Below are 26,315 nucleotides of genomic sequence, written 5' to 3' on the forward strand. Positions count from 1 at the left end.
ATGACATGCAATAAAATGCAAATTAATTACTTAAAAATCATACAATGTGATTTTCTGGATTTCTGTTTTAGATTCCATCACTCACAGTTGAAGAGTACCTATGATAAAAATTACAGACTTCTACATGCTTTGTAAGTGGGAAAACCTGATAAATCTGAAGTGTATCAAATACTTGTTCTCCCCACTGTAGATGTCTCATGTGTATTGAGAGTAGCATTGTAATTGTTACAGTAAATTAACAGGGTAATGCCACGTGAACATGTCCCATTGACCTCCATTCATTTTGTCTATAGGACAAATGAATGGAGAATCTTGAAAGTTGAATTCTGAGAAATGCCCAAGTTGCCCAAAGGGTTCAAACAAACAACTTTTACTTTGATAACCCTATAGAACATGTTACTGTATAAAAGTTCACTGTACTCAACATTTCCAGGTCAACCTTTTGGCAATTAGACTAAAAATTGCAAATTTTTTTGAAATTTCGCCAAAGTTCATGTGTTAGGTGGCACCCCTAAATCTCAATGGAATTCCTCAAAACTTTGCAAAAGTCATTTTTATGTTAATTGGAACAAAATGCAATGCCAGCCAAATTGATATTTTGAAATTAAAATTTCCCATTCAAATTTGATGCACCCTAATATATATATATATATATATATATATATATATATGTATAATGTGTGTGTGTGTGTTGTGTGTGTGTTGTGTGTGTGTGTTACAGATGTTCGAAATTTCACGGATGAATTTTTCCCATAGTATGAAAAACATTTTTACAGACATTTGGTCACAATTTTGATTAATATGCACGTTGCCCACATTGTAAAGCCACAGCTCAGGTACAAAAGCTTTCAAGAGGAGCCTGTCATTTTCAGGGAAATTAGCCATGTATCCCTGATGGACTTCCACACAGAGGGCAGTACGCAAAATAAAATATGGCTTGATCCACAAATACCAGTGTGAAAGAAGGAAAGAAATAAGCACAGCCTGTCTTTTGAGTGCTGTGGTCTGCTGTTACATTAAAAGCTTCTGGAAAGCAGGAGGACCTGATTGAAAATGCACAGCAGTCATGAACATCAGTGTGTACATGTCAGCCAGAGACTTTGAATGATAATCATAGTGACAGATCGTCCGACATCAGAGCGCAGACAACATCCTGCCATAAGAGCCAGCCGTGGCATTAAAATGTTCCATCACTGTCAGCTCACCCACAATTCATTGCATCTACGAGACGTTAGCATGCATGTGAATGCAAAGCATATGTTATTTCTCTCATGCCACGCATTTTTTAAGTGTTTGCCTTGGATTCGATCAGTGGAATCCAATTTAAATTCTTTGGAATTGTAATGGGTCCTTTAGCATTGAATTATATTTTTTTTGTTTAATCGGCAAGTGTTAATATGCATGGCAATTTAGGCACTTAAATATAGGAAACTTTGCGAATGGGATTTTGTAGAGGTATTATTGATTTGACTGCACTGACTCTATCATAACAAACCTTGAACTGAATTGAGCTGAATAAAGACACTATTGTCTTCTGATGAGCTAAACTGAATCAACATTAAACTAAGTTGAGCTTCATACATAGTGACACTATTGTCTTCTGTTGCTGCTTTACAGCTGATATTGAATTTGTTTTTCGTAATTGATGAATTTTGCAACATTAAAGGAGAACTCCGGTCAATTTTAACATTGAGCTAATTTTTTTTGTCAATTTGGAGTGCTGTCAATACAGAGAACAACGACAAAAATCAGTGTTGCCTACACCATGTTATCCACTTTTTAAAATTTGCACCCTGTTGACTTCAATGGGGCATATTTTAAACCTGCTTTTACTCTCTTAACATCCTTGATGTGTCATTACAAGTGCACAGCCAATGTGAGTGATTCCTTTAGAGTTAACACGGGTGAATCTGACTGCAGTAGATGTCTGACTGCAATTTCAATGTTAAAATTGACCGGAGTTCTCCTTTAACACACTGTGAAGCTGCTTTGAAACAATCTTTATAAAGGGCTTTATGAGTACATGTGAAATTGACTTGTGGTGGCAACACTGATATGATGAATCCAAATTCATTTTGAATAAATATTGGGATTTATTGATAATATGAATAAGAAGAACTAACAGTTAATGCTGATGTCCACTGTAGCGCCTCTTGTGGCAACATTGAGAATCTGACATGTACTTGATGTAATTCATTGCATTATGAATTGTGGTTGTGTGCATTTTAAAATGCAACCATGCATACAAATTGGTAGGTATTCATATACTTGTATAGAGTTTGTTTGACGCTTTAGGCATCCTGTTATATCAGGACATGGTGTTTACAAAACGTGGCTCAAAATGTGCACACTGAGCAAATTAACTTAAAACTTTTATGCAGATGCTTTTATCCGAAGCGACCTACACTGCATTCGACATTAACACTTTCATTCATGCATTCCCTGGGATATGCATTCCCATGCAATAAACAATTCAATGCAAAATATGTCATCTCCTTCAAGAACGCTCCACGACACCACACACTCTTCACATTCAGCTGTTTTTATACCCTAACCACACGGGTTGATGCCTTCCCACTTGGTAATTATAGGTATTTCAAGGATGCGGTCATCCCAAACCAGCTGGAATGGGCCGATCTGCCCGCGGGATCTCGGATGTGTTCAACAGTCGCTTCAGACCGTACAGCCCCGAAGAGAGACCCACCACGGCAGCCGGCACCAGCCTGGACAGACTGGTGAGTGGGTGGCAGGAGGGCAGAGCGGGGCAGTGTGGGCAGGCGTGGGTGGGCAGCGGTGACCTCTGAAAGTCAGACCCAGGAAAATGCCATGGGAAAAGCTTTGGTGGCAATGCAAAAATGTGAAACATGTCATTTATTGGTCACACTTTAATTTGGGGAACACATACCACTATTAACTGTGATTTTTGTCTCAAACTCCTAATTATTGCTTATTAATAGTTAGTAAGGTAGTTGTTAAGTTTATGTATTGGGTAGGATTAAGAACAAGGTCATGCAGGATTAGGCATTAAACAGCCAATATTCTAGTAATATGCATGCTAATAAGCAACTAGTTAGTAGTAAGAATTGGACCCTAAAGTAAAGTGTTACCAGCTTCTTAAAGGTGAAGTATGTAGTTTCTGCGACACTAGTGGCAACTAATTTGATTGGCTAATTTCAATCAAATGAATACTTTTAGCTGTGTTGCTATGTGTCATGAGTAAGCAACTGAGCAGACTAACACTCTCGCTTATAGTACAGCCGTCTAACACTTCAGTGCCACAACTGTTTGAGGCTCAATAAACATTATAAACTGGTACATGTCTTTCTGAACGGGTGCATGATGATGCTGTATGGTATTGAAGCATCCACTGAAGCGTTTCATCGCAATGCCCTGTTCACTTTGACGTGTTTATGACCTGTTTAAACTTTTAAGGTCTAAATTCAGCAAATATTGGCTTGTACTCCTGTAACCAAAGCTGAATGTCTTTTCTCATGTACAGTAACGCATCTGTCATGTTCCCACAGCGGCTAAACACCCCCTGGCTCCGCCTACTACTGTAGCCACGCCCCAAACTCTCACGATAGGTTGAGCCGGAAAGTGATTGACAGATCTGAGCGGCCCGCTCTCAGTGTTTTAGATGGTCCTCAATGTTCACACTTTTGGGGGAGATAAACCCATGAATGGCATAGTAATAGTCAATAAACTTGGTTTAGAGGATGTATTTTACAATAGTAAATCCTACACACTTCACCTTTAAGGGTTAAATCACATAGAAAGTTGGGTTTAGTAAAGTTGGATAAAGTTTTTCTTTGTTGTTGTTATTATTAACCCAGTTTTTAGGCTTCGGATGAAGTGTCTAAGTGTGCTTGAGTTACTCTACTGGAATGAAGTCTTCTGACTCATAATACTTAACACGGATAGATGAAAATATGAATTGGACTTAAAAGTAGAACAAGATTGCATTTGTGCATAATCTTATTTTACCCCCCGGCTTACTGTGAGAATTCATTTAAAATGACTTTCTTTCCAATATGGGCAAGTATTTTTTTCTCCAGTCGGTTGTGCATTGGATGAGTTTAAAGTTAACCCTCAAATATATAATGGAGAGACGTGACGGTTAAATAAATGTTGAGTTAGAGAGAAGCGTTTGCGTTTGCTTTGTTTTGTTGTTTTTTTTTCCCAGAGACCGAGGGAATGGGATGGAATATCCCAGCAATGCCATTCATCAAATGTAATCATGCATATTGCTTTTCTGTCTAATGCATATTTATCATGTGTTTTCCCGTGGTATTCTTTCTCATCTCCACTTTCAATGAAATACCTTTTTTCCTCTGTTTTTTTGCTTCCGCATCCCAGAGGATTGTCTGGAGGACGATGCAACTCAGCGTAAGCCGTCCAACCCTCCTCTCACTTTACCTCCGTCATTTGTCTTGTGGCTTCCAGCCTTCTCTCCATCTTTCCCCCTCTCCTTCATCTGCTGGTGTACTTTCTGAGTAGTAATGCACTGTATATCCGTGCTGGCAAACTTTAAGTTGTAGACATGGACTATAATGGATCACCCTCTCATTAAAGGGTAGTCACTCTTTTTCATGCAAATAATGCACAGGGACTGAAGTATCAGCCTTCAAAAAAGACACAAAAGCATCATAAAAATAGTATGAGGGTGAGTAGATGATGAATTTGTATTTTTGGTAAACAATTCCTGTAAATATAACTGTTGATTTTATTTTGTTACTTTCAATACGGTCAGAGGAAGTACTAGTTCAAAAGTATTGGGTCAGTAACTTTTTTTTTTCTTTTTTCTTATTGTATTTTTTGGAAAGAAATTAATACTTTTATTCATTGAGAATGCACGGAATTAATCAAACGTGATCAAAAGTGCATAAATGTAAAGTGTTACAAAAGATGTGTTTCAAATAAATCAACGAATCCTGAAAAAAAGGTATTCTGGTTTCAGCAAAAATATGAAGCAGCAGCACAACTGTTTTCAATATTGATAATAATCAGAAATGTTTCTCGAGCACCAAATCATCATATTAGAATGATTTCTGAAGGATCATGTGACACTGAAGACTGGAGAAATGATGCTGAAAATTCAGCTTTGAATCACAGGAATAAATTACATTTTAAAATATATTCACATAGAAAACAGTATAGTTTTAAACTGTAAAAAAATAAAATAAAATAAATAATCATAATATTATTGTCTTTACTGTGCTGGTGAGCATAGGAGTTGACCAAAATGTACCATTTTTAAATATATATCACTAAACATTTGAGCAGTGTGTGTGTGTGTGTGTGCGTGTGTGTGGTATAAATAAGTAGCGCTTAAGCTCAGGTTGCTCCAGAGGGATTGTTCCTGTAGTAAATATCAGTTGCTTGCTTGGAAAAAAGGTTAGCTAAATGACAAATAGCTTCATATATATATGAACGCTTTATTGTTACTGGAAGATCGTTTGTTAATATATTGCCAGAATGTTAGCCAGAGTTCTGAGAGCGTTCCCTGTCAGCTGGACAGAAAGCCATGACAGACTCAACTTTTTTTGCATTTTGTACAGCTGACCATCACTTCAAATTACCCTAGAGTTTTTGAGAAATGTGTTTTGCATTCGCTTTAATTCAGTTTAATTCAAAGTGCAACTGTAGTCATTAAACTGATTGTGACACCAGTGTTTAAACGGTAAACGCATGAACATTCTCATCTCAGTTTCATCTCTGTCCCGTTCTGATGTTTATGAAGAGCAATGTTGCCCAAATGAAACCGATTCTGATTATTATCCGACTGTAGTTCTCAGCTATAAAAGCCAGAAGCCACAGGCCCGTTGCAGCTCTTTTCAGACTTGGCTAATAGACACAAACCCCAGAGATTTGCCAAAGTTTGATGGCTAACCATACAACACTTGCTAACTTATCGCCCATTTGCTTGTTTTTCGTGTTTTAATGAGCCAGTTTGTGATGGAAACATCGCAACAACTACAGAAATCAGCAGTACGGTTGACAAAAGAGTGCAAATGAGCGAGTGTTTGGTGGTCTGATATCAGCAGGTAAACAGAGCGTCGGCCATCGGACTGAAATGTAAAGATGCATTGTCTGAGCCCTCGCCAAAACGCAGTATTGCAGCTACATTGATTCTTCCTGTGCGCGTCTGGCAAACGTACTCGTGGGTCTCTCCTCTACACCCAATTTATTTTCATCACTGTGTACATGACTTGAGTCGTAAAAGAGCCACTGCTGCTAACCTTGGGGAACAGAAGAATATTGGAGGCTGCTGCACACGGTTTAAGCGAGAGCAGAGTGGACGTCCTTCATAAAATAATGATCTCCATCAACATAGTGAAGTTTTTTGTTTTTTTGTTTTTTTTTGTTTTGTTTTTTGTTTTGTTTTTTTACATTTAAAGCATAAATGTTCACAAGTCCCTAAAAGCCAAGTCCAAGTCAAGTTTCAAGTCTTTGTTCTAATTTTAGCAATAGTTCTGTTATAAGGCGATATAATAACTCAACAAACCGATCTGTGGAAACGAGTTGGACACAATTCATATGAAAGTGTCTATCCAGTCCATATGCAAGCTAACTTGGTACATTTGGATATTATATACATATGGTAGCAAATACTTGAAAGGATGAAAGGACATGGAAATGTGCTTCTTGAAAATGGACAGCAAGCAAGCCACAGCTCCCCTTTGGATTAAAGGGTTAGTTCACCCAAAACTGAAAATTATGTCATTAATGACTCACCCTCATGTCGTTCCAAGCCCGTAAGACCTTGGAACACAGTTTAAGATATTTTAGATTTAGTCCGAGAGCTTTCTGTCCCTCCATTGAAAATGTATGTACGGTATACTGTCCATGTCCAGAAAAGGTAATACAGACATCATCAAAGTAGTCCATGTGACTATAGTGTTGTTTTTGGTTTTAGTCTAGTCTTTGTGTCAGGCTGCCATTTTAGTTTTTATTAGTTTTAGTCACATTCATACTCTTTTTAGTCTAGTCAAGTTTTAGTCGACGAAAACTGATGACATTTTAGTCTAGTTTTAGTCAACGAAAACTGATGACATTTTAGTCTAGTTTTAGTCGACGAAAACTGATGACATTTTAGTCTAGTTTTAGTCAATGAAAATTGTGTTTTAGTCTCTTTTTAGTAATGTGATTCTATTTAACCCGGTCAATATAGAATTTCAAACAAGGCTATCTTATTAGGCTATTTAGTAGGCCTATATTTAGGGCTGTGACGGTGGCAGTTTTTTTTTTTTACCACTGCGGTGGTTGGGGGGTTATTTAAAAAAAAAAAACTCGTTTTATATTTCCACACAAAGACGCGTGATACACGCTTTGAGAGGGATGTTGGACACAGGCAGGAAAACACGAAGATATCGATCTCCATCGATCTCTTTATATCTTTGTGTTTTCTACTTGATGTAAATTGGTTTGAAGAGCGAATTTTATCCTCCACAAGGGCGAAATATTTAGGCTATGTTTGAGATTGCGCTGCCAGAGAAAGTGAAACTAAAAATCACCCGCGCGTGTGAAATGCGCTTTGCAACTAAACTTGACGCGCCCTATGTCTAATATAACAAGCACAAACTGTGTTAAAAAGAATTTGACATGCAAGTACAAATGTAGGCTATCTGTCCTACAGCGTTTTTCTACTTTACCACAGTAAAGAATACGAATATAATAGGCCTAATTAAAAGCGAACCAAGAAACGTTTATAATAGGCCTACCTTTAAAAAATGGGTGAGACGTGACGTGAGTGAAGATTTGGGAAAAGAAACAAGAGATTCCATGCAGGGATGAGTCACGATTTTTGGATATTCGATTAGTTTATTTAATTATAGGATATCGAATAGATTGTGCGATTATTCTCTAAAATAAAATCTCCATGTTCTGGCGCTGATGCGTGTTCATGTAACCAGAGACGCTGCCAATAACATGCAGCTGTCACAAAGAACCGGCAAAAGTAATGATTATGAATGTGTCAAATATATCAATGAGACATTTTAATAGAATAACTAATGGAGTAATATATTGTTAAATTCGCTGATAATCGGGTGACCAGATCGCAATCCAGAATTTAAAGCCGACAAAGCTATGGGTTCACGCACAACTCTCTCATTCGTCGTGACGTTATAACATTTCGTCTCGTCTCTTTTGGTCAACGAAAATGAAGAGACATTTTAGCATAGTTTTTATTTTTTTAAACCACATTTAGTCTCGTTTTTATTCGTCAACGATATTGCATTATACATGTATTTTAGTCATCGTCACATGACCATGCATTTACGTCTAGTCTCGTCTCGTTTTCGTCAGGTGATAACGGTTCGTTGACGACAATATTTCGTCATAATTTTCGTTGACGAAAGCAACACTATGTGACTACAGTGGCTCAATCTTAAGTTTATAAAGTGACGAGAATACTTTATGTGCGCAAAAAACAACAAAAATAACTACTTTATTCCACTATTCATTTGCTTCTCTCTGGGCCTCGAGTTAGTTCACGTAGTATAACTGCATAGCGCATCTGTGTTGTACGTCACACGTAGGCTCACCATTGGCTGACGCTGGTCATGTGTGTGATGCGTGTGACAACCCAGAAGCGCTATGCAGTTATACTCCGTGAACTAACTCGAGGCCCAGAGAATTAGTTGTTTTTTTTTTCCCACAAAAAGTATTCTCATCGCTTTATAAACTTAAGATTGAGCCACTGTAGTCACTTGGACTGCTTTGATGATGTCTGTATTACCTTTTCTGGACATACCGTACATACACTGTCAATGGAGGGACAGAAAGCTCTCGGACTAAATCTAAAATATCTTAAACTGTGTTGCGAAGATGAACGGAGGTCTTACGGGCTTGGAACGACATGAGGGTGAGTCATTAATGACATAATTTTCATTTTTGGGTGAACTAACCCTTTAAATGATTGCTTTTGAAATTAAATGACACAAAGATTATCACAAGGAAAGACTTGGCTATATTGTTACTGTTTGTTGTTCATTTATATAACAGCACTTTCCAATAGGTGATGAATATGCGTGCCTTCAGATGATTCACACGCTTAGGATATTTAATAACGCTGGCTTGGTGTGTTTGCTGCTGCACATATTGATTGGGAATTAATAAATTAAGAATGAATAGTAAAATGAGTCTCTGTCTTCAATACCAAGTCAAGTCGCATGGCAATTTTTTTTTTTTTTTTTTTTTTTTTGACTTAAGTTTCCATCTCTGTTAAGAAGTTTTAGCAGTTGTGTTTTGTTTATGGTCATTGTTCATGATTGGTTACTAAAGCAACTGTTATTATACATGTCAAGTGGTCTCTGAAATTAAACAAAAGTCTGAAAGTTAACAAAAAAGATTGGAAGCTTGTCTCCAGCACACGAAACAAGACAAATAAAAAAGGTAATTGCAACATTTTACCTCACAATTCTTATACTTTTTCAGAATTGTAAGATATCAAATTACAATTGTGAAAAAAAGCTGGTAACACTTTAATTTGCATGTTGCTATATGTACTTATTATAGTAATAACAGTAAACTTAAACCAAACCCTAAACCTAACCGTAACTCTATAGTACTGTAAGTACATGTACATTAAAATTACTCCATACTTATTTAAGTACAAAATCAAGTGTAACCAAAAATCTTTATTCTTAGATGTTTTAGAACTATCTTTGTCGTTGTCATGATAGTTATCATCCTTGATATGAGTTGTGAAATGTAAAATTGCAATTGTGAATTATAAAGTCATTAAGAAATATCAAGTCAGAGAGTTTATACCTCACAATTCTGAGAAAAAAGTCAGAATTGCAAGATGTAAACTCACAAATTACTAAAGAAAAAAGTCAGAATTGTGAGATGAAAAGTCAGTTGCAGTTACCTTTTTATTTCATTTATTTTTATTCTGTGGGGGAAACAAGCTTCCATAAAAAAGGTCAGATGTTGAAATCTTTTAAGCATAAAAATGAGGCCTAAATGAGCCACTCTCTTGATTTTGGAGCTTTAAATGTCTTAAATGATTTGGATCAGAGACTTGCCGGAATCTTCCTGTCTGTGAATAGGGAAGCACTTTTGCAACTAAAAGCAGCAAGTCTCATAAGTAAGATTAAGGAAATGAATTTACATAGGTTTTATAGCTCATTGAAATTTTAATGGAAGCACTTAGCCTTGAGACTTATAGACGTCCTCTTGGGAGCAGAGCGAGAACAAGCCATTTAAAGTAACGAGGCTCTTCACGCTGTAAGACACTAAACAGAGTCCGGAAGTTCAGCTTGTGGTGTGTTAAAGTACTTGAAGATACATGTATAACTTCAGCTGTCATACTCTTTAAGCAGTGATAGATTTATAGGTTCACATAACAGATATCAGGGTTTCCATGCACAAATTTGCATGCAAATTGTGGATAATTGCATCAAAAATTCTGCAATGGAAACATCAGGAAGTGAATCAAATATCCAAAATGTATATAAAAACTTAATAAATGGATGTCATGCCTATGAATTTGGACATACTACTCGGCTCACATGCTGTTTTTTGCCTACTATATAGTATGGAAGTCATATTCAGACGCAAGGTTTTGAAAACTTGTTTCTGTTACAAAAATAAATTTAGAACCTGTTACTAAATCCTGGAATGACAGAAATCACACTTATCTAATCCCTCAATAGTTTACCCTAGACTGGAATGATATTAAATGAAGAAAAGGAGACTTTTTGCCATAGAAAGTTAGAGGTCTCGATACGAACTCAAACATTTCTCATCAAATTCATCCAAGACCGAATTATCTGAGCATTGATACCATTGTTAATGTTGTAGCTCTAAACTTTTACTGTAGGTGGCTCTTTTGTTTCTCCTAAAAGAGGAAGTCTAGAGGAAATTCTTAAAATGAATAAACTCTCATATAAAACAAAACTGAGAACACTGTTAATCCTCCTGAGCTATGAAAGAGCAACCTTTGATCCTCCAATACAACTTCTTCTTGGATGTACATGTTCAGTTTAGAGAAATCACAAACGTGAAGTCCTGTTAGACTGTGTTTTCAATTGATAAAACATTTTCTGTGGCTAAATGGGTGCTAATCCACATTGTGGAAGATGTGCGGCGGGCTTACTTTATTATGTGTAGGCGTCTAACCGGACTGTTCCTCATCCAGCTTGAAGGCTTGTCTGACTAATTACTTGACTTCCAGATATCTCTGGCTTGTGTGTGCAGACACGGATTGACGTAGGTAAGAAGATAAGGTGAATATTTGGTCTTGGCTGCTGGTGATTTGTAGGGTGTAATGTGAGTCAATTGCGTTTTTGCTACAAATCATGCCTATCAGATGCATGAGCCGAAAACTGTCTTCTTGCATTATGAATCATCACCTGTGATTTAGTATGTTTTCCCAGCACTGATTGCTCCTAATTTGCATCCCGGCGTCTACAAAGATGACAGGGCATCCAAAGAGCGTTTTCGTAAACCTATGAATAAGGTCACAGAGTTCCAGCAGGGATAACCTCAATGTCGTTTAGCAACTGATATTTGTTTCTAAACCAAATAGCTACGCCTTCATTAGATATTGTGAGCACCATTTCCATAATACTCTGCATCTCCAGTGCATGTAGGAGGCTTTTAACAGCAAACGTGGGTCCAGGCCAGAGAAGAAATGGAAATAAGTGAAGAGGTTTCGGAAACTCTAGCAGCATGTTACAAGATGTAGAAGTGAGCCGGGGTTAACGCCGAGTCATTCTCATGCTACACACTCGGCTTCATGTGAATCAGGTCTTGAGAATGTATGCCTACTGGGAGACTTGTAAGTGTAAAGGGGAATATGCAATCCTACCTCAGCCTTTTAATTATATGGCAGAAGGATTTTATGTTGAACTTGGCAAGAAGCGCTCTGACAAAAACAACGGGATCCGTGTTCTCTTTTAGGCTGCCAGTGGCACATTTTTGTCCGTTAATGCCAAGCGTAATTATCCTGCAAAATAAATGAAGACGTTTTATAACCTCAGTCAGCCAGAGCGCTTATGATTCTGTGCCCTTAATACATTCATAACGTCATACATAGAAAAATCCTACCTGACTTTGAAACACTCGGGCTGGTTTTTAGCACAGCACTAGTGATATTAGAGTAAAAAATAAATAAAAATGCTAATATTTCAGCTGTGACGATTTTCTTTCAGGCTACACACATTTTTCATTCTTTTTCATGTTGCTTTTACTTCATTTTCTTGATATGTGTATAAGAGGTTTAACTTGGTTTCAGTGATTATATAAACCAGAGTTTCTCATACTCATTCTCATCAAAGAAGCTGTTCCCATAGAAATTCCATAAATTTCCACTCAATCAACTTTTATGTATATTTCAATATTAAATGTGATTAATCGAGATTATTTGATTTGACAGCACTAACAATGAAATATACATACATGTTGATTGAGTGGAAATTTATGGAATTTCTATGGTAACAGCTTCTTTGATGAGAATGAGTATGAGAAACTCTGGTTTATAGAATTTAAAATGTATTATAATATTATAAATGTATAATTTATAAAAGTTTGTGTGTGTGTGTGTGTATATTAAGCGGTTTGCAATTAATTGATTTGACAGCACTATTCAATATATAATGTATATGTACTTTTACATTGTTGTTGCTCATTTTTTTTTTGTATTTCATGCAATTAAGTACGTTTGCATGAACTGCCTTGCTATTTTAGATGGCCCACAATTTGAAAGGCTCATCTAACCATTTCAGATTGTTATTAGCTATCAAATTTTTGAAAAGTGACATCCTACAATTTCTTTTTGTGGCTGTGTAACCTCCACTTCTCAATCTGTAATTTTATTGCTCTGTTGACGTTCACCCTCTCTCTTAACAATCAGTGTTGACATTTTATGGTCTCTAGGCCGCGGCATCCAGGGCTAAATCCGTGTAAAATACAAAGGATGTGGCTGGGAAGAAAAGAAGCACTTGTAAAAAAGCAAACCCAAAGTCTGTTAGTGGAGCGCTGGCTGATACAGCGTCCAACCGCCTCTGCCAGTAAAGGGTTTGAATAGCTTCAAAACACAAAGACATTCCATCAGATGGTTTAAGTTACAGTTTAATGGCGGCGTGCATTCAGATAGCTACTCTATATTTTATTCTCCCAAAGCCACAATTACCGTGCGGCTGAGTAGGGTGAATAAAACACCAGCGCAGTCAGCGGACTCTTTTTTTTTTTTCTCCGTGGCATGGCATGCTGCTGCGTCATGCTGTTTTTAGGATTCAGCAGATGTTTTTATGAGCAGAATAACCACAACGGGCATAAATGTGGGCAATTCCTAACCACCTCGGAGAAGACGTTTTCAAGGGAGGACCCAAGAAATGGGCTTTTCTAAACCAACATCCTTCCAGCTCAGTCATATAATTATATTTGTGCCTTATGCCGTATTTGAATAAACAACCACACTGGAAAAGAATTTTCACTCAGAAATTGCTAGTAGATTTCACAAAGAAATGGCAAGGAATGCATTGAATTTTCTTGTAAAACATACGTCAGTATTTTTGTATCTGCACTTTGATCTTTGAAACTTTGTAGACCTTTTAAATTCACAAACATCTATTACACACTAAAAGATAATATCTGAAAATGCACAATAGGGGCAATTTAAACACTCTTGATTGATTTCAGAACAAAGCATTTTTCACCCCATCCATGTACGCTTCATTAATTCAGGCCATATTTTATTCAAATTAAGATGGTAAATTAATTTAATGTAATCAAACCCCTGATGTCACACTAACTGGCAGTGCATCTCAATAGCCTCTTCTCCGTGGTGTCTACCTTCCCCCTGAACTTGCGATTCCCCGCATGTCATGCCAGTGGAAAATCCATTCATGTCCTGGCAAAAGGGTGCCGGCAGAATTCCTCCCTCTTTGTTGATCAAGCGACGTCCCGCTCCTCTGAACCACAGAGGAACCTCAAAAAGCCTCGTCTCCTTAATCTCCTCTTGACTTTCTCTTGTTGTTCAGTTGTTTGTCTGTTGGAGAGCGCCTCCCTCTCGCTCTCTGGGTCTTCTTGAAAGGCATGATGGGAGGTCAGTAAGGCAAAGCTCTCTGCACAATTAGAGATGTGTTTGATGCTTCTGCAAAAGAGCACAGTTCTGAAACAATCTGAGTTTTGTGCTGATTATATCAATCTTACTAGTTTGTTAACCACTAATATTCTAAAAGGTACCATAGCATTACTATTGGACATGTTACTATATATTTTTGGATGGATATGCCATGGTATTTATCACAGTTACAAAATGAACATGCTTTTGGACATGGTAATAATATGGTACTCATTTGAATATGGCAATAGAATTACAATCAATCTGTCATTAATTACAAAATATTTCATACAAATGACCATATGTTTTTTTGTACATGATTATGGCAATCGCTTAGTATGGTACTTATCATAGTCAATATGTTGTCTGGTGGACTTGGGTTAATTAATTAAACTTAGTTTGTATTGCCATGTTTGGATTTTATTATGTATATGTACCACGGTACCTCCATTGTAGGCTATATGAGCATGGCAGCCATTAGTTATTTATGACCATCAATATTGTGTCTGTGGAAATTGTTCCATGACAATTCATCAACCATTAAGTAATCCATAAAACAAGAAGACAAGCATCATAAATGTTCAATATGATCAGAAGCCATTTTCATTAAGTCCTGGAAAAGACGCAATAAAAGCACACTTGAATTAAAATTTCACAATCGCTGTAGATCTGCGCTTGGAGCAGCTAAATTGGCAATAAAATGCAAACAGAGAGGAGTGGTGATTAGATCGCACCTTCAGGTGTCGTTACGAGCCTCCGGTGGAGTGTTAGATCCACACTGGATTAGCAAAAACAGCCCATAAAAGCCATAAAAGACTCTCACACTTGACACGTAAAGTCCTGCTGGCTGAAGATAATTTATGGCTGTTTTCCACCGGCAGAGCTGCGTTTGCAACAACCTCTGCTGTTCAGGAGTAAACGTGTTTATGTCTAGCAAGTACACTGGAATTCATAAAGCTCACAATTTTCATAAAGCTCACAACTTGGAATGTATTACAGGATGATGTTTGACGCAAAAGAGCATGGAAGAGAAGTAAATTCACAAGTGGAGAATTACAGTGAAAACACATTATATACACATCATTCCAGAGTGATTTAACATTGTTTGGTTAACCTAAAACTGCATGCAAAGCCGCTGTCAGTGGACATGGGTGTAGCTGTTATAGACGTGTGTGGTTTGTTTTGACAGACGAATGAAAGGCTGAGAATGTAACATGAAAAAATAAAAATAGCCATTTTAGACCAGCACTCTCAACCAAGAGCTCTTCCAGTTAAAACACAAAAAGCCTTTCATAAAGTGAGATGTCCTGATAGGCCTAAAATGGCTATTTGCACATTATTGATTGGAAGACTGTGATTGTTGTAAGTAATGCAAGCTTTTAGAGTGCCAAACTAAATGGATAATGCTAAACGCTATCTGCAAATGGCTCCGTTAATAAGGATAAAAAAAATAAAAATAAAAACCTAAGAATTGCTAATGAGCCATTGCTGAGTTTTGTCAGTGAACAATGCCATTATCACCAGCGCTGGTGTCATCATGACCTCATTTTACATCAGCAGAGACGCGTTATAAACAATACAAGAACTATGGATTGTGAAAAATGAACAGTGACACTATTTGGTGCATAAAATATAATTTAACAGCATTTGATGGATGGATGGATGGATGGATGGATGGATGGATGGATGGATGGATGGATGGATGGATGGATGGATGGATGGATGGATGGATGGATGGATGGATGGATGGATGGATGGATGGATGGATGGATGGATGGATGGATGGATGGATGGATGGATGGATGGATGGATGGATGGATAGATAGATAGATAGATAGATAGATAGATAGATACAGATGTATGAGGGACACAAACGACACCTATTATTATTATTTTTTTCAGAATGACAAAATTCTGAATCTAGATCTGTCTTTATGACAACTTAAATTGCACTTGAAAAGATGAAAACAAACAAATACAGAGATGCCATTAAATATTTAGCTGGGCTACAGCAATTCAAGATGTTCCAGGCAATAAGCATCGCTATTCTAAATGTCAGACAAAGAGGGTGACAAAACAAATACTGTGAGAATGTGCCATCTGTGCCACAAAGTCCCTCAGACAAAGGACAGTGCAGACAGATACTGTGTGCGCTCTCCCATCTGTGCTTATGTTATAAAAAACATTCTCTTATAAATTGTTTCACCCTAAAATATTCACAAGGGAGAAAATTATAATGATTATCTAAATGTTTCATTAACACTGAATAATGACGAAGATCATGTTGAAAAATGTATCAGGATTGAATCCATCATGGAATATCATCTTACAAGGGATATTCCACATTAAATGGGTACTTCACCACTGGAAAAATGGGCTTTCGTTATAACTTGGCTGCCTATACAGTAGAAAGGTGGGATTTTTTTTTTTTTTTTTATTGGTGCTACCTGACTAGAGAAAACACAGAAAAAAGTCGGTTTTCTTCCATTAGCTGAATAGGTATTAAAACTACAACACCCATAATGCACTGGGCATGTTGCCGTCCAAGCCCACTCCCACCAGTCTGCTATGGATAAACTCACCAGAGTCAAATATTGCCTTGCTTTAGTAGGAAATACTTCTTAGCAAACTTTTAGTCATAATAGCGTCGACTTGTTTTGTTCCCGGTGCAAGAATTCAAAGAGTAAACGTTTAGTGGGAGTGAGTTACTTACAGTGCGTTGAAGGCAGCGGATAAAAACTGCAAATAATCATAAATATGAAGAGAACACTGTAATGGAAAATCTGAAAAACCTCCATGTTTATAGTCAACATTTCAAACTGGATGAACACAAACTCAGTTCTAGGCCAAACGGAAGGAAAAATTGAAAGTAACAGTTCTGTCCGAAGCGAAACACTGTTGCGTACAGGCAATAAATCTGTTGCCATGGTGATCTGACGGTCCGTGGGTAGGCAGACAACAATGCAGAATAATTAACTAAATAACTAATATGGAATCTTATTTATTATTTGGATAACTTTAAAGTCAGTGGGGTCCATTATTTGACCCCACTGACCTTAAAAAAAAGTCTTCATAATATCTCTTTTTGCTGTTTTGGGTGAACTATCCCCTTTAGGTAATTTTGTGGGATTGCAGTCTCTGAGAATGATGGGATGCTGCCTTAGAATTTGGCCAATATTAGATCATGTGAAGAATTATCGTTAATCAGTAACCATTTAAAAAAATCCCATTAGCAAATTATATATTCATACACTGCACATTTTAGAGTGGGCTTTTATCGTGGCCAGCCTAAGGCACACCTGTGCAATAATCATGCTGTCTAATCAGCATCTTGATATGCCACACCTGTGAGGTGGATGGATTATCTCGGCAAAGGAGAAGCGCTCACTAACACAGGTTTAGACAGATTTGTGAACAATATTTAAGAGAAATAGGCCTTTTGTGTACATAGAAAAAGTCTTAGATCTTTGAGTTCAGCTCATGAAAAATGGGGGCAAAAACAAAAGTATTGCGTTTATAATTTTGTTCAGTGTATATACATATATCATAATCACAGCCAAACAGAACTGACAGTTTAGTGAACTGTATACCTGACAGTTCAGTTTGGCTGTGATTATGATGTTTCCATTTGAGATGTTAAAAAAGTTTGGCAAGGACAAATAATCCTTGGTAATACTCGAGAGTTATATAGATGTATAACGTCTGATCATATTTTACAGAAAAGTCCCACAGGTCAAGCGGGAACCTTTCTGTAGTAGACCATCTGGCACTTTGATAAGCAAGATCTAAATGAAAGGAACTGTGCATGCAACATCTTTTGTTCTTCAGTCTCAGAAATCAGATGCTCGAGCAAGTGATCAAAAAGCAGGTGTTCCCAGTTTCATTCCCAATCCTTTGAGCATCATGCAGATGATCATGCTTCGTCACACTCAGAAACGAGACGAGGGGAAATGCTTCACGCGAGCATGTGATGGCATTGCTCAGGCAGAAGATGAGGCATCATTTCACTGGCATCATGGGAGCCTGACCCCTCTGTTCTAGGAGCCTGGGATTTGTTTCTGCATGTATAATAAATAGCTCGCAACCATACAGCGCTCGCTTTTCTCATGTGCACGCAGAACCTTTGGGAAGTTCCTGAAAGCGTCTTTATTTTGATACGCTGCAGCTAAAACTTCTGTTATGTCATTCACACTTGTTCAGGAGAGAATTCAGGGCTTTCATATTTAACGTACCCTACCGGTCCCTATGAATTGCTGACATGCGGGTTGATGGATCACTGCTCTGATCTAATACACTGGATACGTTGTGCATTTATCACAGAAATTGATATGTCTATAGACTCTAACTAACCCATAACCACATTATATTCATAGCCACGTTGCATAGATAAACTGGATTTCTGAGGCCAGCTACATGGGGAAATGCTTTATCTGGAACGTTCCTCGCTGGCTTATCGGTATGGTCATAGTTGAGAAATTTTCAGACAGACAACCTTTTACCCAAAGCCTCTTTTTTTTGACACAAACAGCCTAGCTCAAAGCTCAGCAGACAGCGAAACCTCAGCACGCTTAACCTTTCCATTGATGCTGGAGATTTTCTCAGCCAAACTCCGACTATATTCATATCCAGAAAACCCTTTATGTGCAAAACAAATGCAACTATGTGTTTCCCATGAGCAGCATGGCAAGTTAAAAAAAAAAATACTAGGAATACAAAGCATGTAGAGTAGGAAGCAGTGCAGATTTAAACAGGACACATGACTAGAGAATGTGTGTCTTTAGATTTCATATGAAGATATCTTGCCTCTTCATGGATTGTCTAAAAGGGGGATTTACTGCGATTTGCAGCAGAAGAAAAATAAACTGCAAGTCATTATTTAAAAAAAAAAAAGCTTTGTGATTTGAGCAGAGTGTGACAAATCAAAAGTTTTGGGGTCAGTATGATTTCTTTTTTTTCATCAAATTGATCTTGAGTGACAGTAAAAACTTTTACATTTTTACAAAAGATTTCTATTTCAAATGCTATTCTTTTGATTCATCGAAGAATCCTGAAAAAATAAATAAATAAACCCGAAGCAACAGAACTATTTTCAATAATGATAATAATCAGAAATGTTTCTTGTAAATCAGCATATTAGAATGATTTCTGAAGGATCATGTGACACTGAAGACTGGAGTAATGATGCTGAAAATTCAGGCTTTGATCACGGGAATAAATTACACTTCAAAATAGATTAAAATAGAAAACAGCCATTTTAAATTGTAATAATATTTCACTATTTTTCTGTATTTTTGATCTAATAAATGCAGCCTTGATGAGTAGAAGAGACTTCTTTCAGAAACATTTAAAAATCTTACCGACCCCAAACGTTTGAACAATAGTGTATGAATTTAAATGCAAGAGGAACACATTTATGTGTAATTTCATTGTTAAAATGTCTGAGGACACTGATGAAAGGACCCAGTTGTTCTTTGTCTGCATTTGTGCCGCAGTGTTTAGAATAGTTTGTAATGTAGCTTGAGTTTGGGAGAGGAAACTATAACAGTTTTCTACTTTACTAATAACAAAACATACATCAATCTATCATCCCCGTGCTCCAGAGTGGAACCACATACAAGTTTTTTTTAATGAAGAAAAGCATAAAGGGGAGCTCAAAATTCAAATCTGGACCAAACTGTACATGCTTTTTTATAATAAGAGTCTTGGTATTCAGGGCAAGAGATTTGAACATATTGGATATTTCTTCTTTCTGGACTTCTCATAATAGCTCCTCTATTGTTCTCGTGTTTATTTTAAGAGATTTGTGTGGTGTTCATGTTAATATGCTCACAATACCCAACCATATTGCCAGCATGGTTCAAATGACTTGATGAAAATGTACAGTTAAGCATCATAATTATAGTGAACATTAACTCAATGCATTTTGATAATATACTCCACAGGCAAAATCTAAAGTCAAATCACATTTTGAGTGTAAGAACTCGTGTTAGGGATGAGATGGGATGAGCAACTAGTCAATTAGTGACCAGTGAGTTTTTTTTAGCGCAATTTTCCACCGGACAAAATTGCGATTGTTAACTCATGATTTCTGTTCTGTCTGTGCGCACCAATCTTGCACTTCTATCTACTCCTCAACCAGACCACCTAGAGCAGGGGTGTCAAACTCATTTTCACTGAGGGCCACTTCAGCATTATGGCTGCCCTCAAAGGGCCGGTTGTAACTGTAAGACTTTTAAAATGTTAATATAGTGTCTCTTTATTTGATTATTACTTATTTAAGTTACAAATATTGTATATGCATTTGGAGGGGTGTTTCTAGGTTTTAAAAACATCAGGGGATGAGCCCGAAACATCAGGGGCTGGGTAATAATGATTTGATACAGAGAATAATGTATTATTGTATATATGCAAGGGTAAACTGGCTCAAAAATTCAGCCCTGGCACTGTAGCCACACCAGCACACATTACCACACAGTCATGCTTATTCAAATGTGAGGTAGTTAGGGGGGTTCGGGGACATGCTCCCCCGAGAAAATTTGGATTTCTCGGACCTACATATGTGCATTTTAAGGTGTTTAAAGGCCAAAAAATTTGATAACAATAGCTTTAAAAGCATGTCAGTGGGCAGTAGCATAAATTATTTGTCAAGATAACAGATTCTTAAAAATGAGAATGAGGATAAATATTGCAATGAATGATCCACACTACAAAATGGAAATGCAGAATGTTTCTGCTTATTGTTGACAATACACAATCACATATTCCAAACAGGAATGGCCTTAAATGAGAAATCTTTCAAGGATTATTTTGCATAGATGTTACATTTCAATCGAACACCAGTGCAATCTTTTTGTGTCCAGAGGCAAATGAGCAATTTATATTAGCATTAAAGATTGGTTTCAGCAACTTGTTTCTTTCCTGAGTTAATCATTGTTTTTGGCACTAATCAGTTTTAAGTTCAATTGTTTACTCATAAAGACAGTCACTTGTCGCCACCTACTGGCTTAATGATGCAAGTGGCGCAAACACAGATAAGCGGAGTGATCCAAATGGTGCAAAGGTTAAGTATACAGTATATTAAAATATATTAAAATAATATAAAATATCAATATATTATTCTTCAATCAGTTCTATGCAGCAGAATCAGATTTAACAGATTTATTTTTTGACCAATTGTCAAAATAAAGTATAGTCCTACAAAGCTATTTTTAATCAAACCATGAGCAGAGCAGGGAGAGGACCAGTGAACGAGAGTAATTTTACCAGTGTTGCCCAGCACGGCTATACACACCATGACTATACACATGTTACAGCACAGTAGTGCTATTGCAAAAAGAAACAAGTCCAGAGAAATTTCATGTCGGCACGTTTTTTTTAGCGGACTTTGCCTTTCCGGTGAGCGTGAGCAGAGCTCGCAACACACACACACACACACACACACACACACACACACGGAGGTTGCTTGCGGAACATTGAGCAGAACGCGCTGTGAACACGGAGCGGAGAGCACAGCGCACACACACAGCGGAACGCGCCTAGAAGTTATGCATCTTCGGAAGCGGACTCGCACGCAAAGTCATAAAACACGTTGAGCCAGTCAAACCATCGCCGAACACGGAGGGGCGCGGCGGCTTTTTAGTATCTTTCGGCCAAAAAACGAAAATGTTATTTTCGGCCGAAATTTTTCGGCAGCCTAAATTTCCATATGCTCTCGCGGGCCATATAAAATAACTTGGCGGGCCGGATTTGGCCCGCGGGCCTTGAGTTTGACACATGTGACCTAGAGACTTCGGGTTTTCGGCATTGTGTTAAGGAAGGTCTAATCTCGGGAACGCACAAAAAAAAATCCAGGAAAAGATTTACTATCTCTAGTGTTGTGATCCCATGACGTCAGAAAATTGCGCTAAAACACTCACTGAGTTTTTATTACTTGTTTTATCTTTAACATTTAACATTTGTGACCCTGGATCACAAAACCAGTCACATGTCACACGGCTATATTTGTTGCAATAGCCAACAATACATTGTATGGGTCAAAATGATCGAATTTTCTTTTATGCCAAAAATCATTAGGATATTAAGTAAAGATCATGTTCCATGAGGATGTTTTGTAAATTTCCTACTGTAAATATATAAAACATTTATTTTTGTGAGTGAATGCAGCACAATCGCCAACATAAATGAACAACTTTGAATGCGATTTTCTCAATGTTTCGATTTTTTTGCACCTTCAGATTCCAGATTTTAAAATAGTTCAAACAAATAGTGTCCTATCATAACAAACCGTACATCAATTGAAAGCTTGTTTATTCAGCTTTTATATGATGTATAAATTGAATAAATTTGAATTTTGAATTTGAATATGCAACATCTCAGGGAGAGTTTTAGCATTTTAACATTTACTGTGAGAAAATGTGTCTACATACAAGCACTACTTTGACTTTTAGTCACATAGTGATGGGAAGAACGGATCATTTTACTGACTTGGACCTTTGAATCTCGCTCAGCAAAATGATCAAACCTTTATTCAAGTCATGTGTTTCATTTGAGCAGAATTAAATTAAATGCTTCATTTTCAATAGTCAGATTTCTAATCTTGTCTACTTGCATGAACTTTGATATTCTGAAAAAAAAAAAAAAAAATGTGCATGTGCATCGGACACAAAATGAGCGAATCGCTCTTTGAGACAACTTTTTTGTTTTTTCTCCATGAGTCATATACAAGATTTGTTCAAAATCGTTCATGATCGATCCATTAATGCCACACATTTTGGAAAATGAGTAGTTGTGCACATAATTTGTCAAAAGAAAGACTTCTCCACTTGGAAGTCAGGATCTAAATGAATTTAGATGTGTCTCAAGAAGCCAGTCTACTTCAGTAGTATATCAGTTAACAGTTGTGATCAGCAATGTTGAAAGCTGTAAAAAGAAAGCCAGATAGTGTTGTTGTCATTCCCAACAAAACAGTTGCTTTCACTCCTCACATGCTTAACTGTTACTGTTCTGCTCGTGAATGTGGCTGTAATTAAAATGTTGAGCTAAACGTTAAAGCTCTGCGCTGGTATACGAGCGTCCGCAGGGACAGGCACTAAAACGAAACGGGCTACATCACTCCGGCTCATCCTGGTGGGGTCGGCTTTCAGCTCTTGGCAGGAACGTCAAGAAGATGGGCTGTAAAAAGCGTCGGCCCTTAGCGGTGTCAGTCGGTTCACTGACGCTAGACCGTGCAATGTGATGACTGTCTCATCTGGATACATGCATGTGTTTATACAGGAACTTTGACATGGTGATGGCAACTTGATAATTCATGCTCTTAATCGGGACGTCCAACGGCTGCTGTGTTCATTAAAAGGGAAACAGGAAGTGGGTTATAACTTCAGCACACGTTGACTGATTTTGATGAAACTTCAGCTGTGTTCATTGTAGGAGGCCGATCACATGACAAAGTCATAGCGCCACCAACTGGCAGCAGGAAGTGTGTCACTATCAAAAATGCTTTGAAATCTCCCTCTTATTTTTACCTGATTTGCTTAGTCACAAACTTAATCAGTATAACATCAAAACACGGCAGATGTAGACCTGTGAAAGGATTCTTGATATCTTAAATACTGTTGCCATGGCAACGCATGAAACTTTAATCATACTTTTGGATGTTTTGAAAGCTCTTAGCATGCTTCAAATTGCACGAAACTCAACACACACACATCAGAGTTGTCGGCCAGTAGACATTTTCAGTCTAAACACTGGAAGCTCAAATACATATATAAAAGTCATGTTGATTTGATCAAAACATGTTCAAAAGTTTGTTGAATGAAATGGGAATGTTTTTAAAAAATCTCATATGCTCACCAAGGCTGCATTTATTTAACCAAATTTAAAATAACTTTTTTTCTATGGTGATATATTTACACATGTAATTTATTCCTGTAATGCAAAGCTGAATTTTCAGTGTCACATGATCCTTCAGAAATCATATATGCTGATTTGATGCTCAAGAAACATTTCTGATTACTATCAATGTTGAAAACAGTTGTGCTGCTTCATATTTTTGTGGAAACTGTGATACATTTTATTTTTCAGGATTCTTTGATGAATAGAAAGTTCAAAAAGAACAACATTTATTTGAAATATAAATGTTTTGTAACATTATACATGTCTTCACAGTCATTTTTGATCAATGCATCCTTGCTAAATAAGTGTTCATTTAATTTAAAAAGTGGGACTTTTCACAGCAAGTGTTTACCTTTAGATTTTGCAATTAAGCACAATGTGTAAGACCCATAAAAGGATTTTTTTTTGTACCCATAATATTACAGAGATTATTAAGCATATATATAAAAAAGTCAGGTAAAGGCCTTAATATTGAATTGTCAGTTTATCATTGTCAGTCGCACGTTTTTAGATTACAGTTCATGATTGGTTCATCATTTTTAATTAACTTTTTGCTTTCATAAGTTAACTTAAAATGGTTTTGCTGTGTGACAAATTATTAAAAAAATGCATTTAATAAGTTAAGATTAAAAGGACTAAAATGCAGTATAAAATGGTTATAGTTGGAGTTTAGCACGTTGCACCGCAGGACATGTCAATTATTTCATGTCAAGTCCCCGCTTTCAAACGCCAGTTGATTTCTAATGAGCAAATATCATAGCGCAGGTTTTTATCTGTCGAATATCATCTAAGACGAAATGCCACTCTCTCTCATGCTGTTTGTATACAGAATGCCAGGGGACGTGTTCCTCACTGTGAAAAACACAAACAGTGAAACACCACGCTGGGTAATCCCCCGTCCAATTAGCCAAATCCACTCCACACTTCTAATCTATAGCAGCGTGAGAGGAGTGTATTAACACGACTGCGCTCCTTCCCGTTGGGAGAAAGCAGCGCGAGAACAAATAGTCCTAATGAGGAGCTCTGACCTATTCGAGGCTCAGATCTTCACACTGCTAAAACTGTTCTGAGGGGTCGTGATGGGCCCCGAACTTCACAAGGAATGCTTCAGGGGACAAGCCTTGCCTGCCATTTGATCAGACGTTAAGAAGGGTCACAAAGCCGGCCCCTATATGAAGCAGCGAGAGCGCATTTGGTATGCAGAGCCGAGAGCGAGTGGCTTGCATGACTGGTTCAACTGGCATTTGACATCACTTCCAAGATCTGGGGCGGCGGGGAAGGGTGAGCTGTAGACACAAGAGACACAAGAGACGATGCTGGAAACTTTCTTTCCACTGTTACAGAAGTCGGCAGTGCTTTGAGTGATGCCGTTTAACTCTGTTGTAAATGCTTAGTTCGGGTCAACTCTTGAGTCAACGCGGAATACTGTTCGCAACCCATTTTTCTTGTACATTGTGATGTATTTTAAAGTCACCAAAATTGACAATTCTTTTATTTATTGTAAATTATTTTTCCGTGCACGTCACTTAACCTTTTTTATATATATAATTCATGTATCTTTAATCAAAATTTCCCTCCCTCTTGCAGCTCATCTCTTCTCTCCTCTGATAATGAGGGCGGGGCAACCTGTCACTCACATGAGATCGACCAATAGCAAACCACAACCATCCAGTCAATTCCCACTTGACTAAATCAAGCCCCGCCCACATTTGTTCTTGTTCCAGAAGCCGTTTCACTATAGCCTGGCTCCGCTCTCCTACGTACTTCCGCTCAGTTTTCATTTTGCTTCAGTACGTCGTCTGGGTTTGCATTATATTTGCAGGTTTTCTCCGGCCAGTGGCTGAGAACGATGACGTTGAGTCATTTACATGTACATGTATGCCTTTAGCAGATGCTTTTATACATTCATGGTAGTAATTTCATCAGTTCTTGCATTCCCTGGGAATCAATCCATGACTTTGGTGTTGCTAGTGCCATGCTCTACTGTTATATTATATATATATATATATATATATATATATATAAAATCTGCACCAATGAATCATGCACAATAAAAAACAGAACTTGTATTGTGAAACTGAATAGGGACAATTTTGATTTCATATTGACTTGTGTGCTGATGTGCATTAGCATGCATAGCAAAAGAGAAAAATAAAACCATACTGAATCTGTTACAATGGCAATAACATCATGAAATATCTTGTGCATTTTATTGCACTGAAATCATCTGCACACTACAATGTGAACAATCCTTCAACATACCAATCATTTCTAAAGGATCTTTTGTTTGCTATGATTATTGCATGCCCTTTGCAATCTTCTCTATAATGAATATTCCTGTTATTCTAGT

General features: G+C 37.3%; 1 protein-coding gene across 2 annotated transcripts in view; it reads left to right on the plus strand.

Moving 5' to 3' along the window:
* Positions 1–26,315, plus strand: part of gpc6a (glypican 6a) — a 223,758-nt gene that overhangs the window by 167,170 nt on the left and 30,273 nt on the right. The window contains exons 6-7 of one of the 2 annotated variants that reach the window (XM_081362083.1): positions 2,592–2,735; positions 4,357–4,386. In XM_081362083.1, the coding sequence (XP_081218209.1) occupies positions 2,592–2,735; positions 4,357–4,386 (174 nt within the window). The remainder of the gene's footprint in view (positions 1–2,591; positions 2,736–4,356; positions 4,387–26,315) is intronic. The other variant, XM_081362084.1, reaches the window with a different exon arrangement.

Source organism: Scardinius erythrophthalmus (assembly GCF_964197995.2).
Source record: "Scardinius erythrophthalmus genome assembly, chromosome: 3".
NCBI classification, from domain to species: domain Eukaryota; kingdom Metazoa; phylum Chordata; class Actinopteri; order Cypriniformes; family Leuciscidae; genus Scardinius; species Scardinius erythrophthalmus.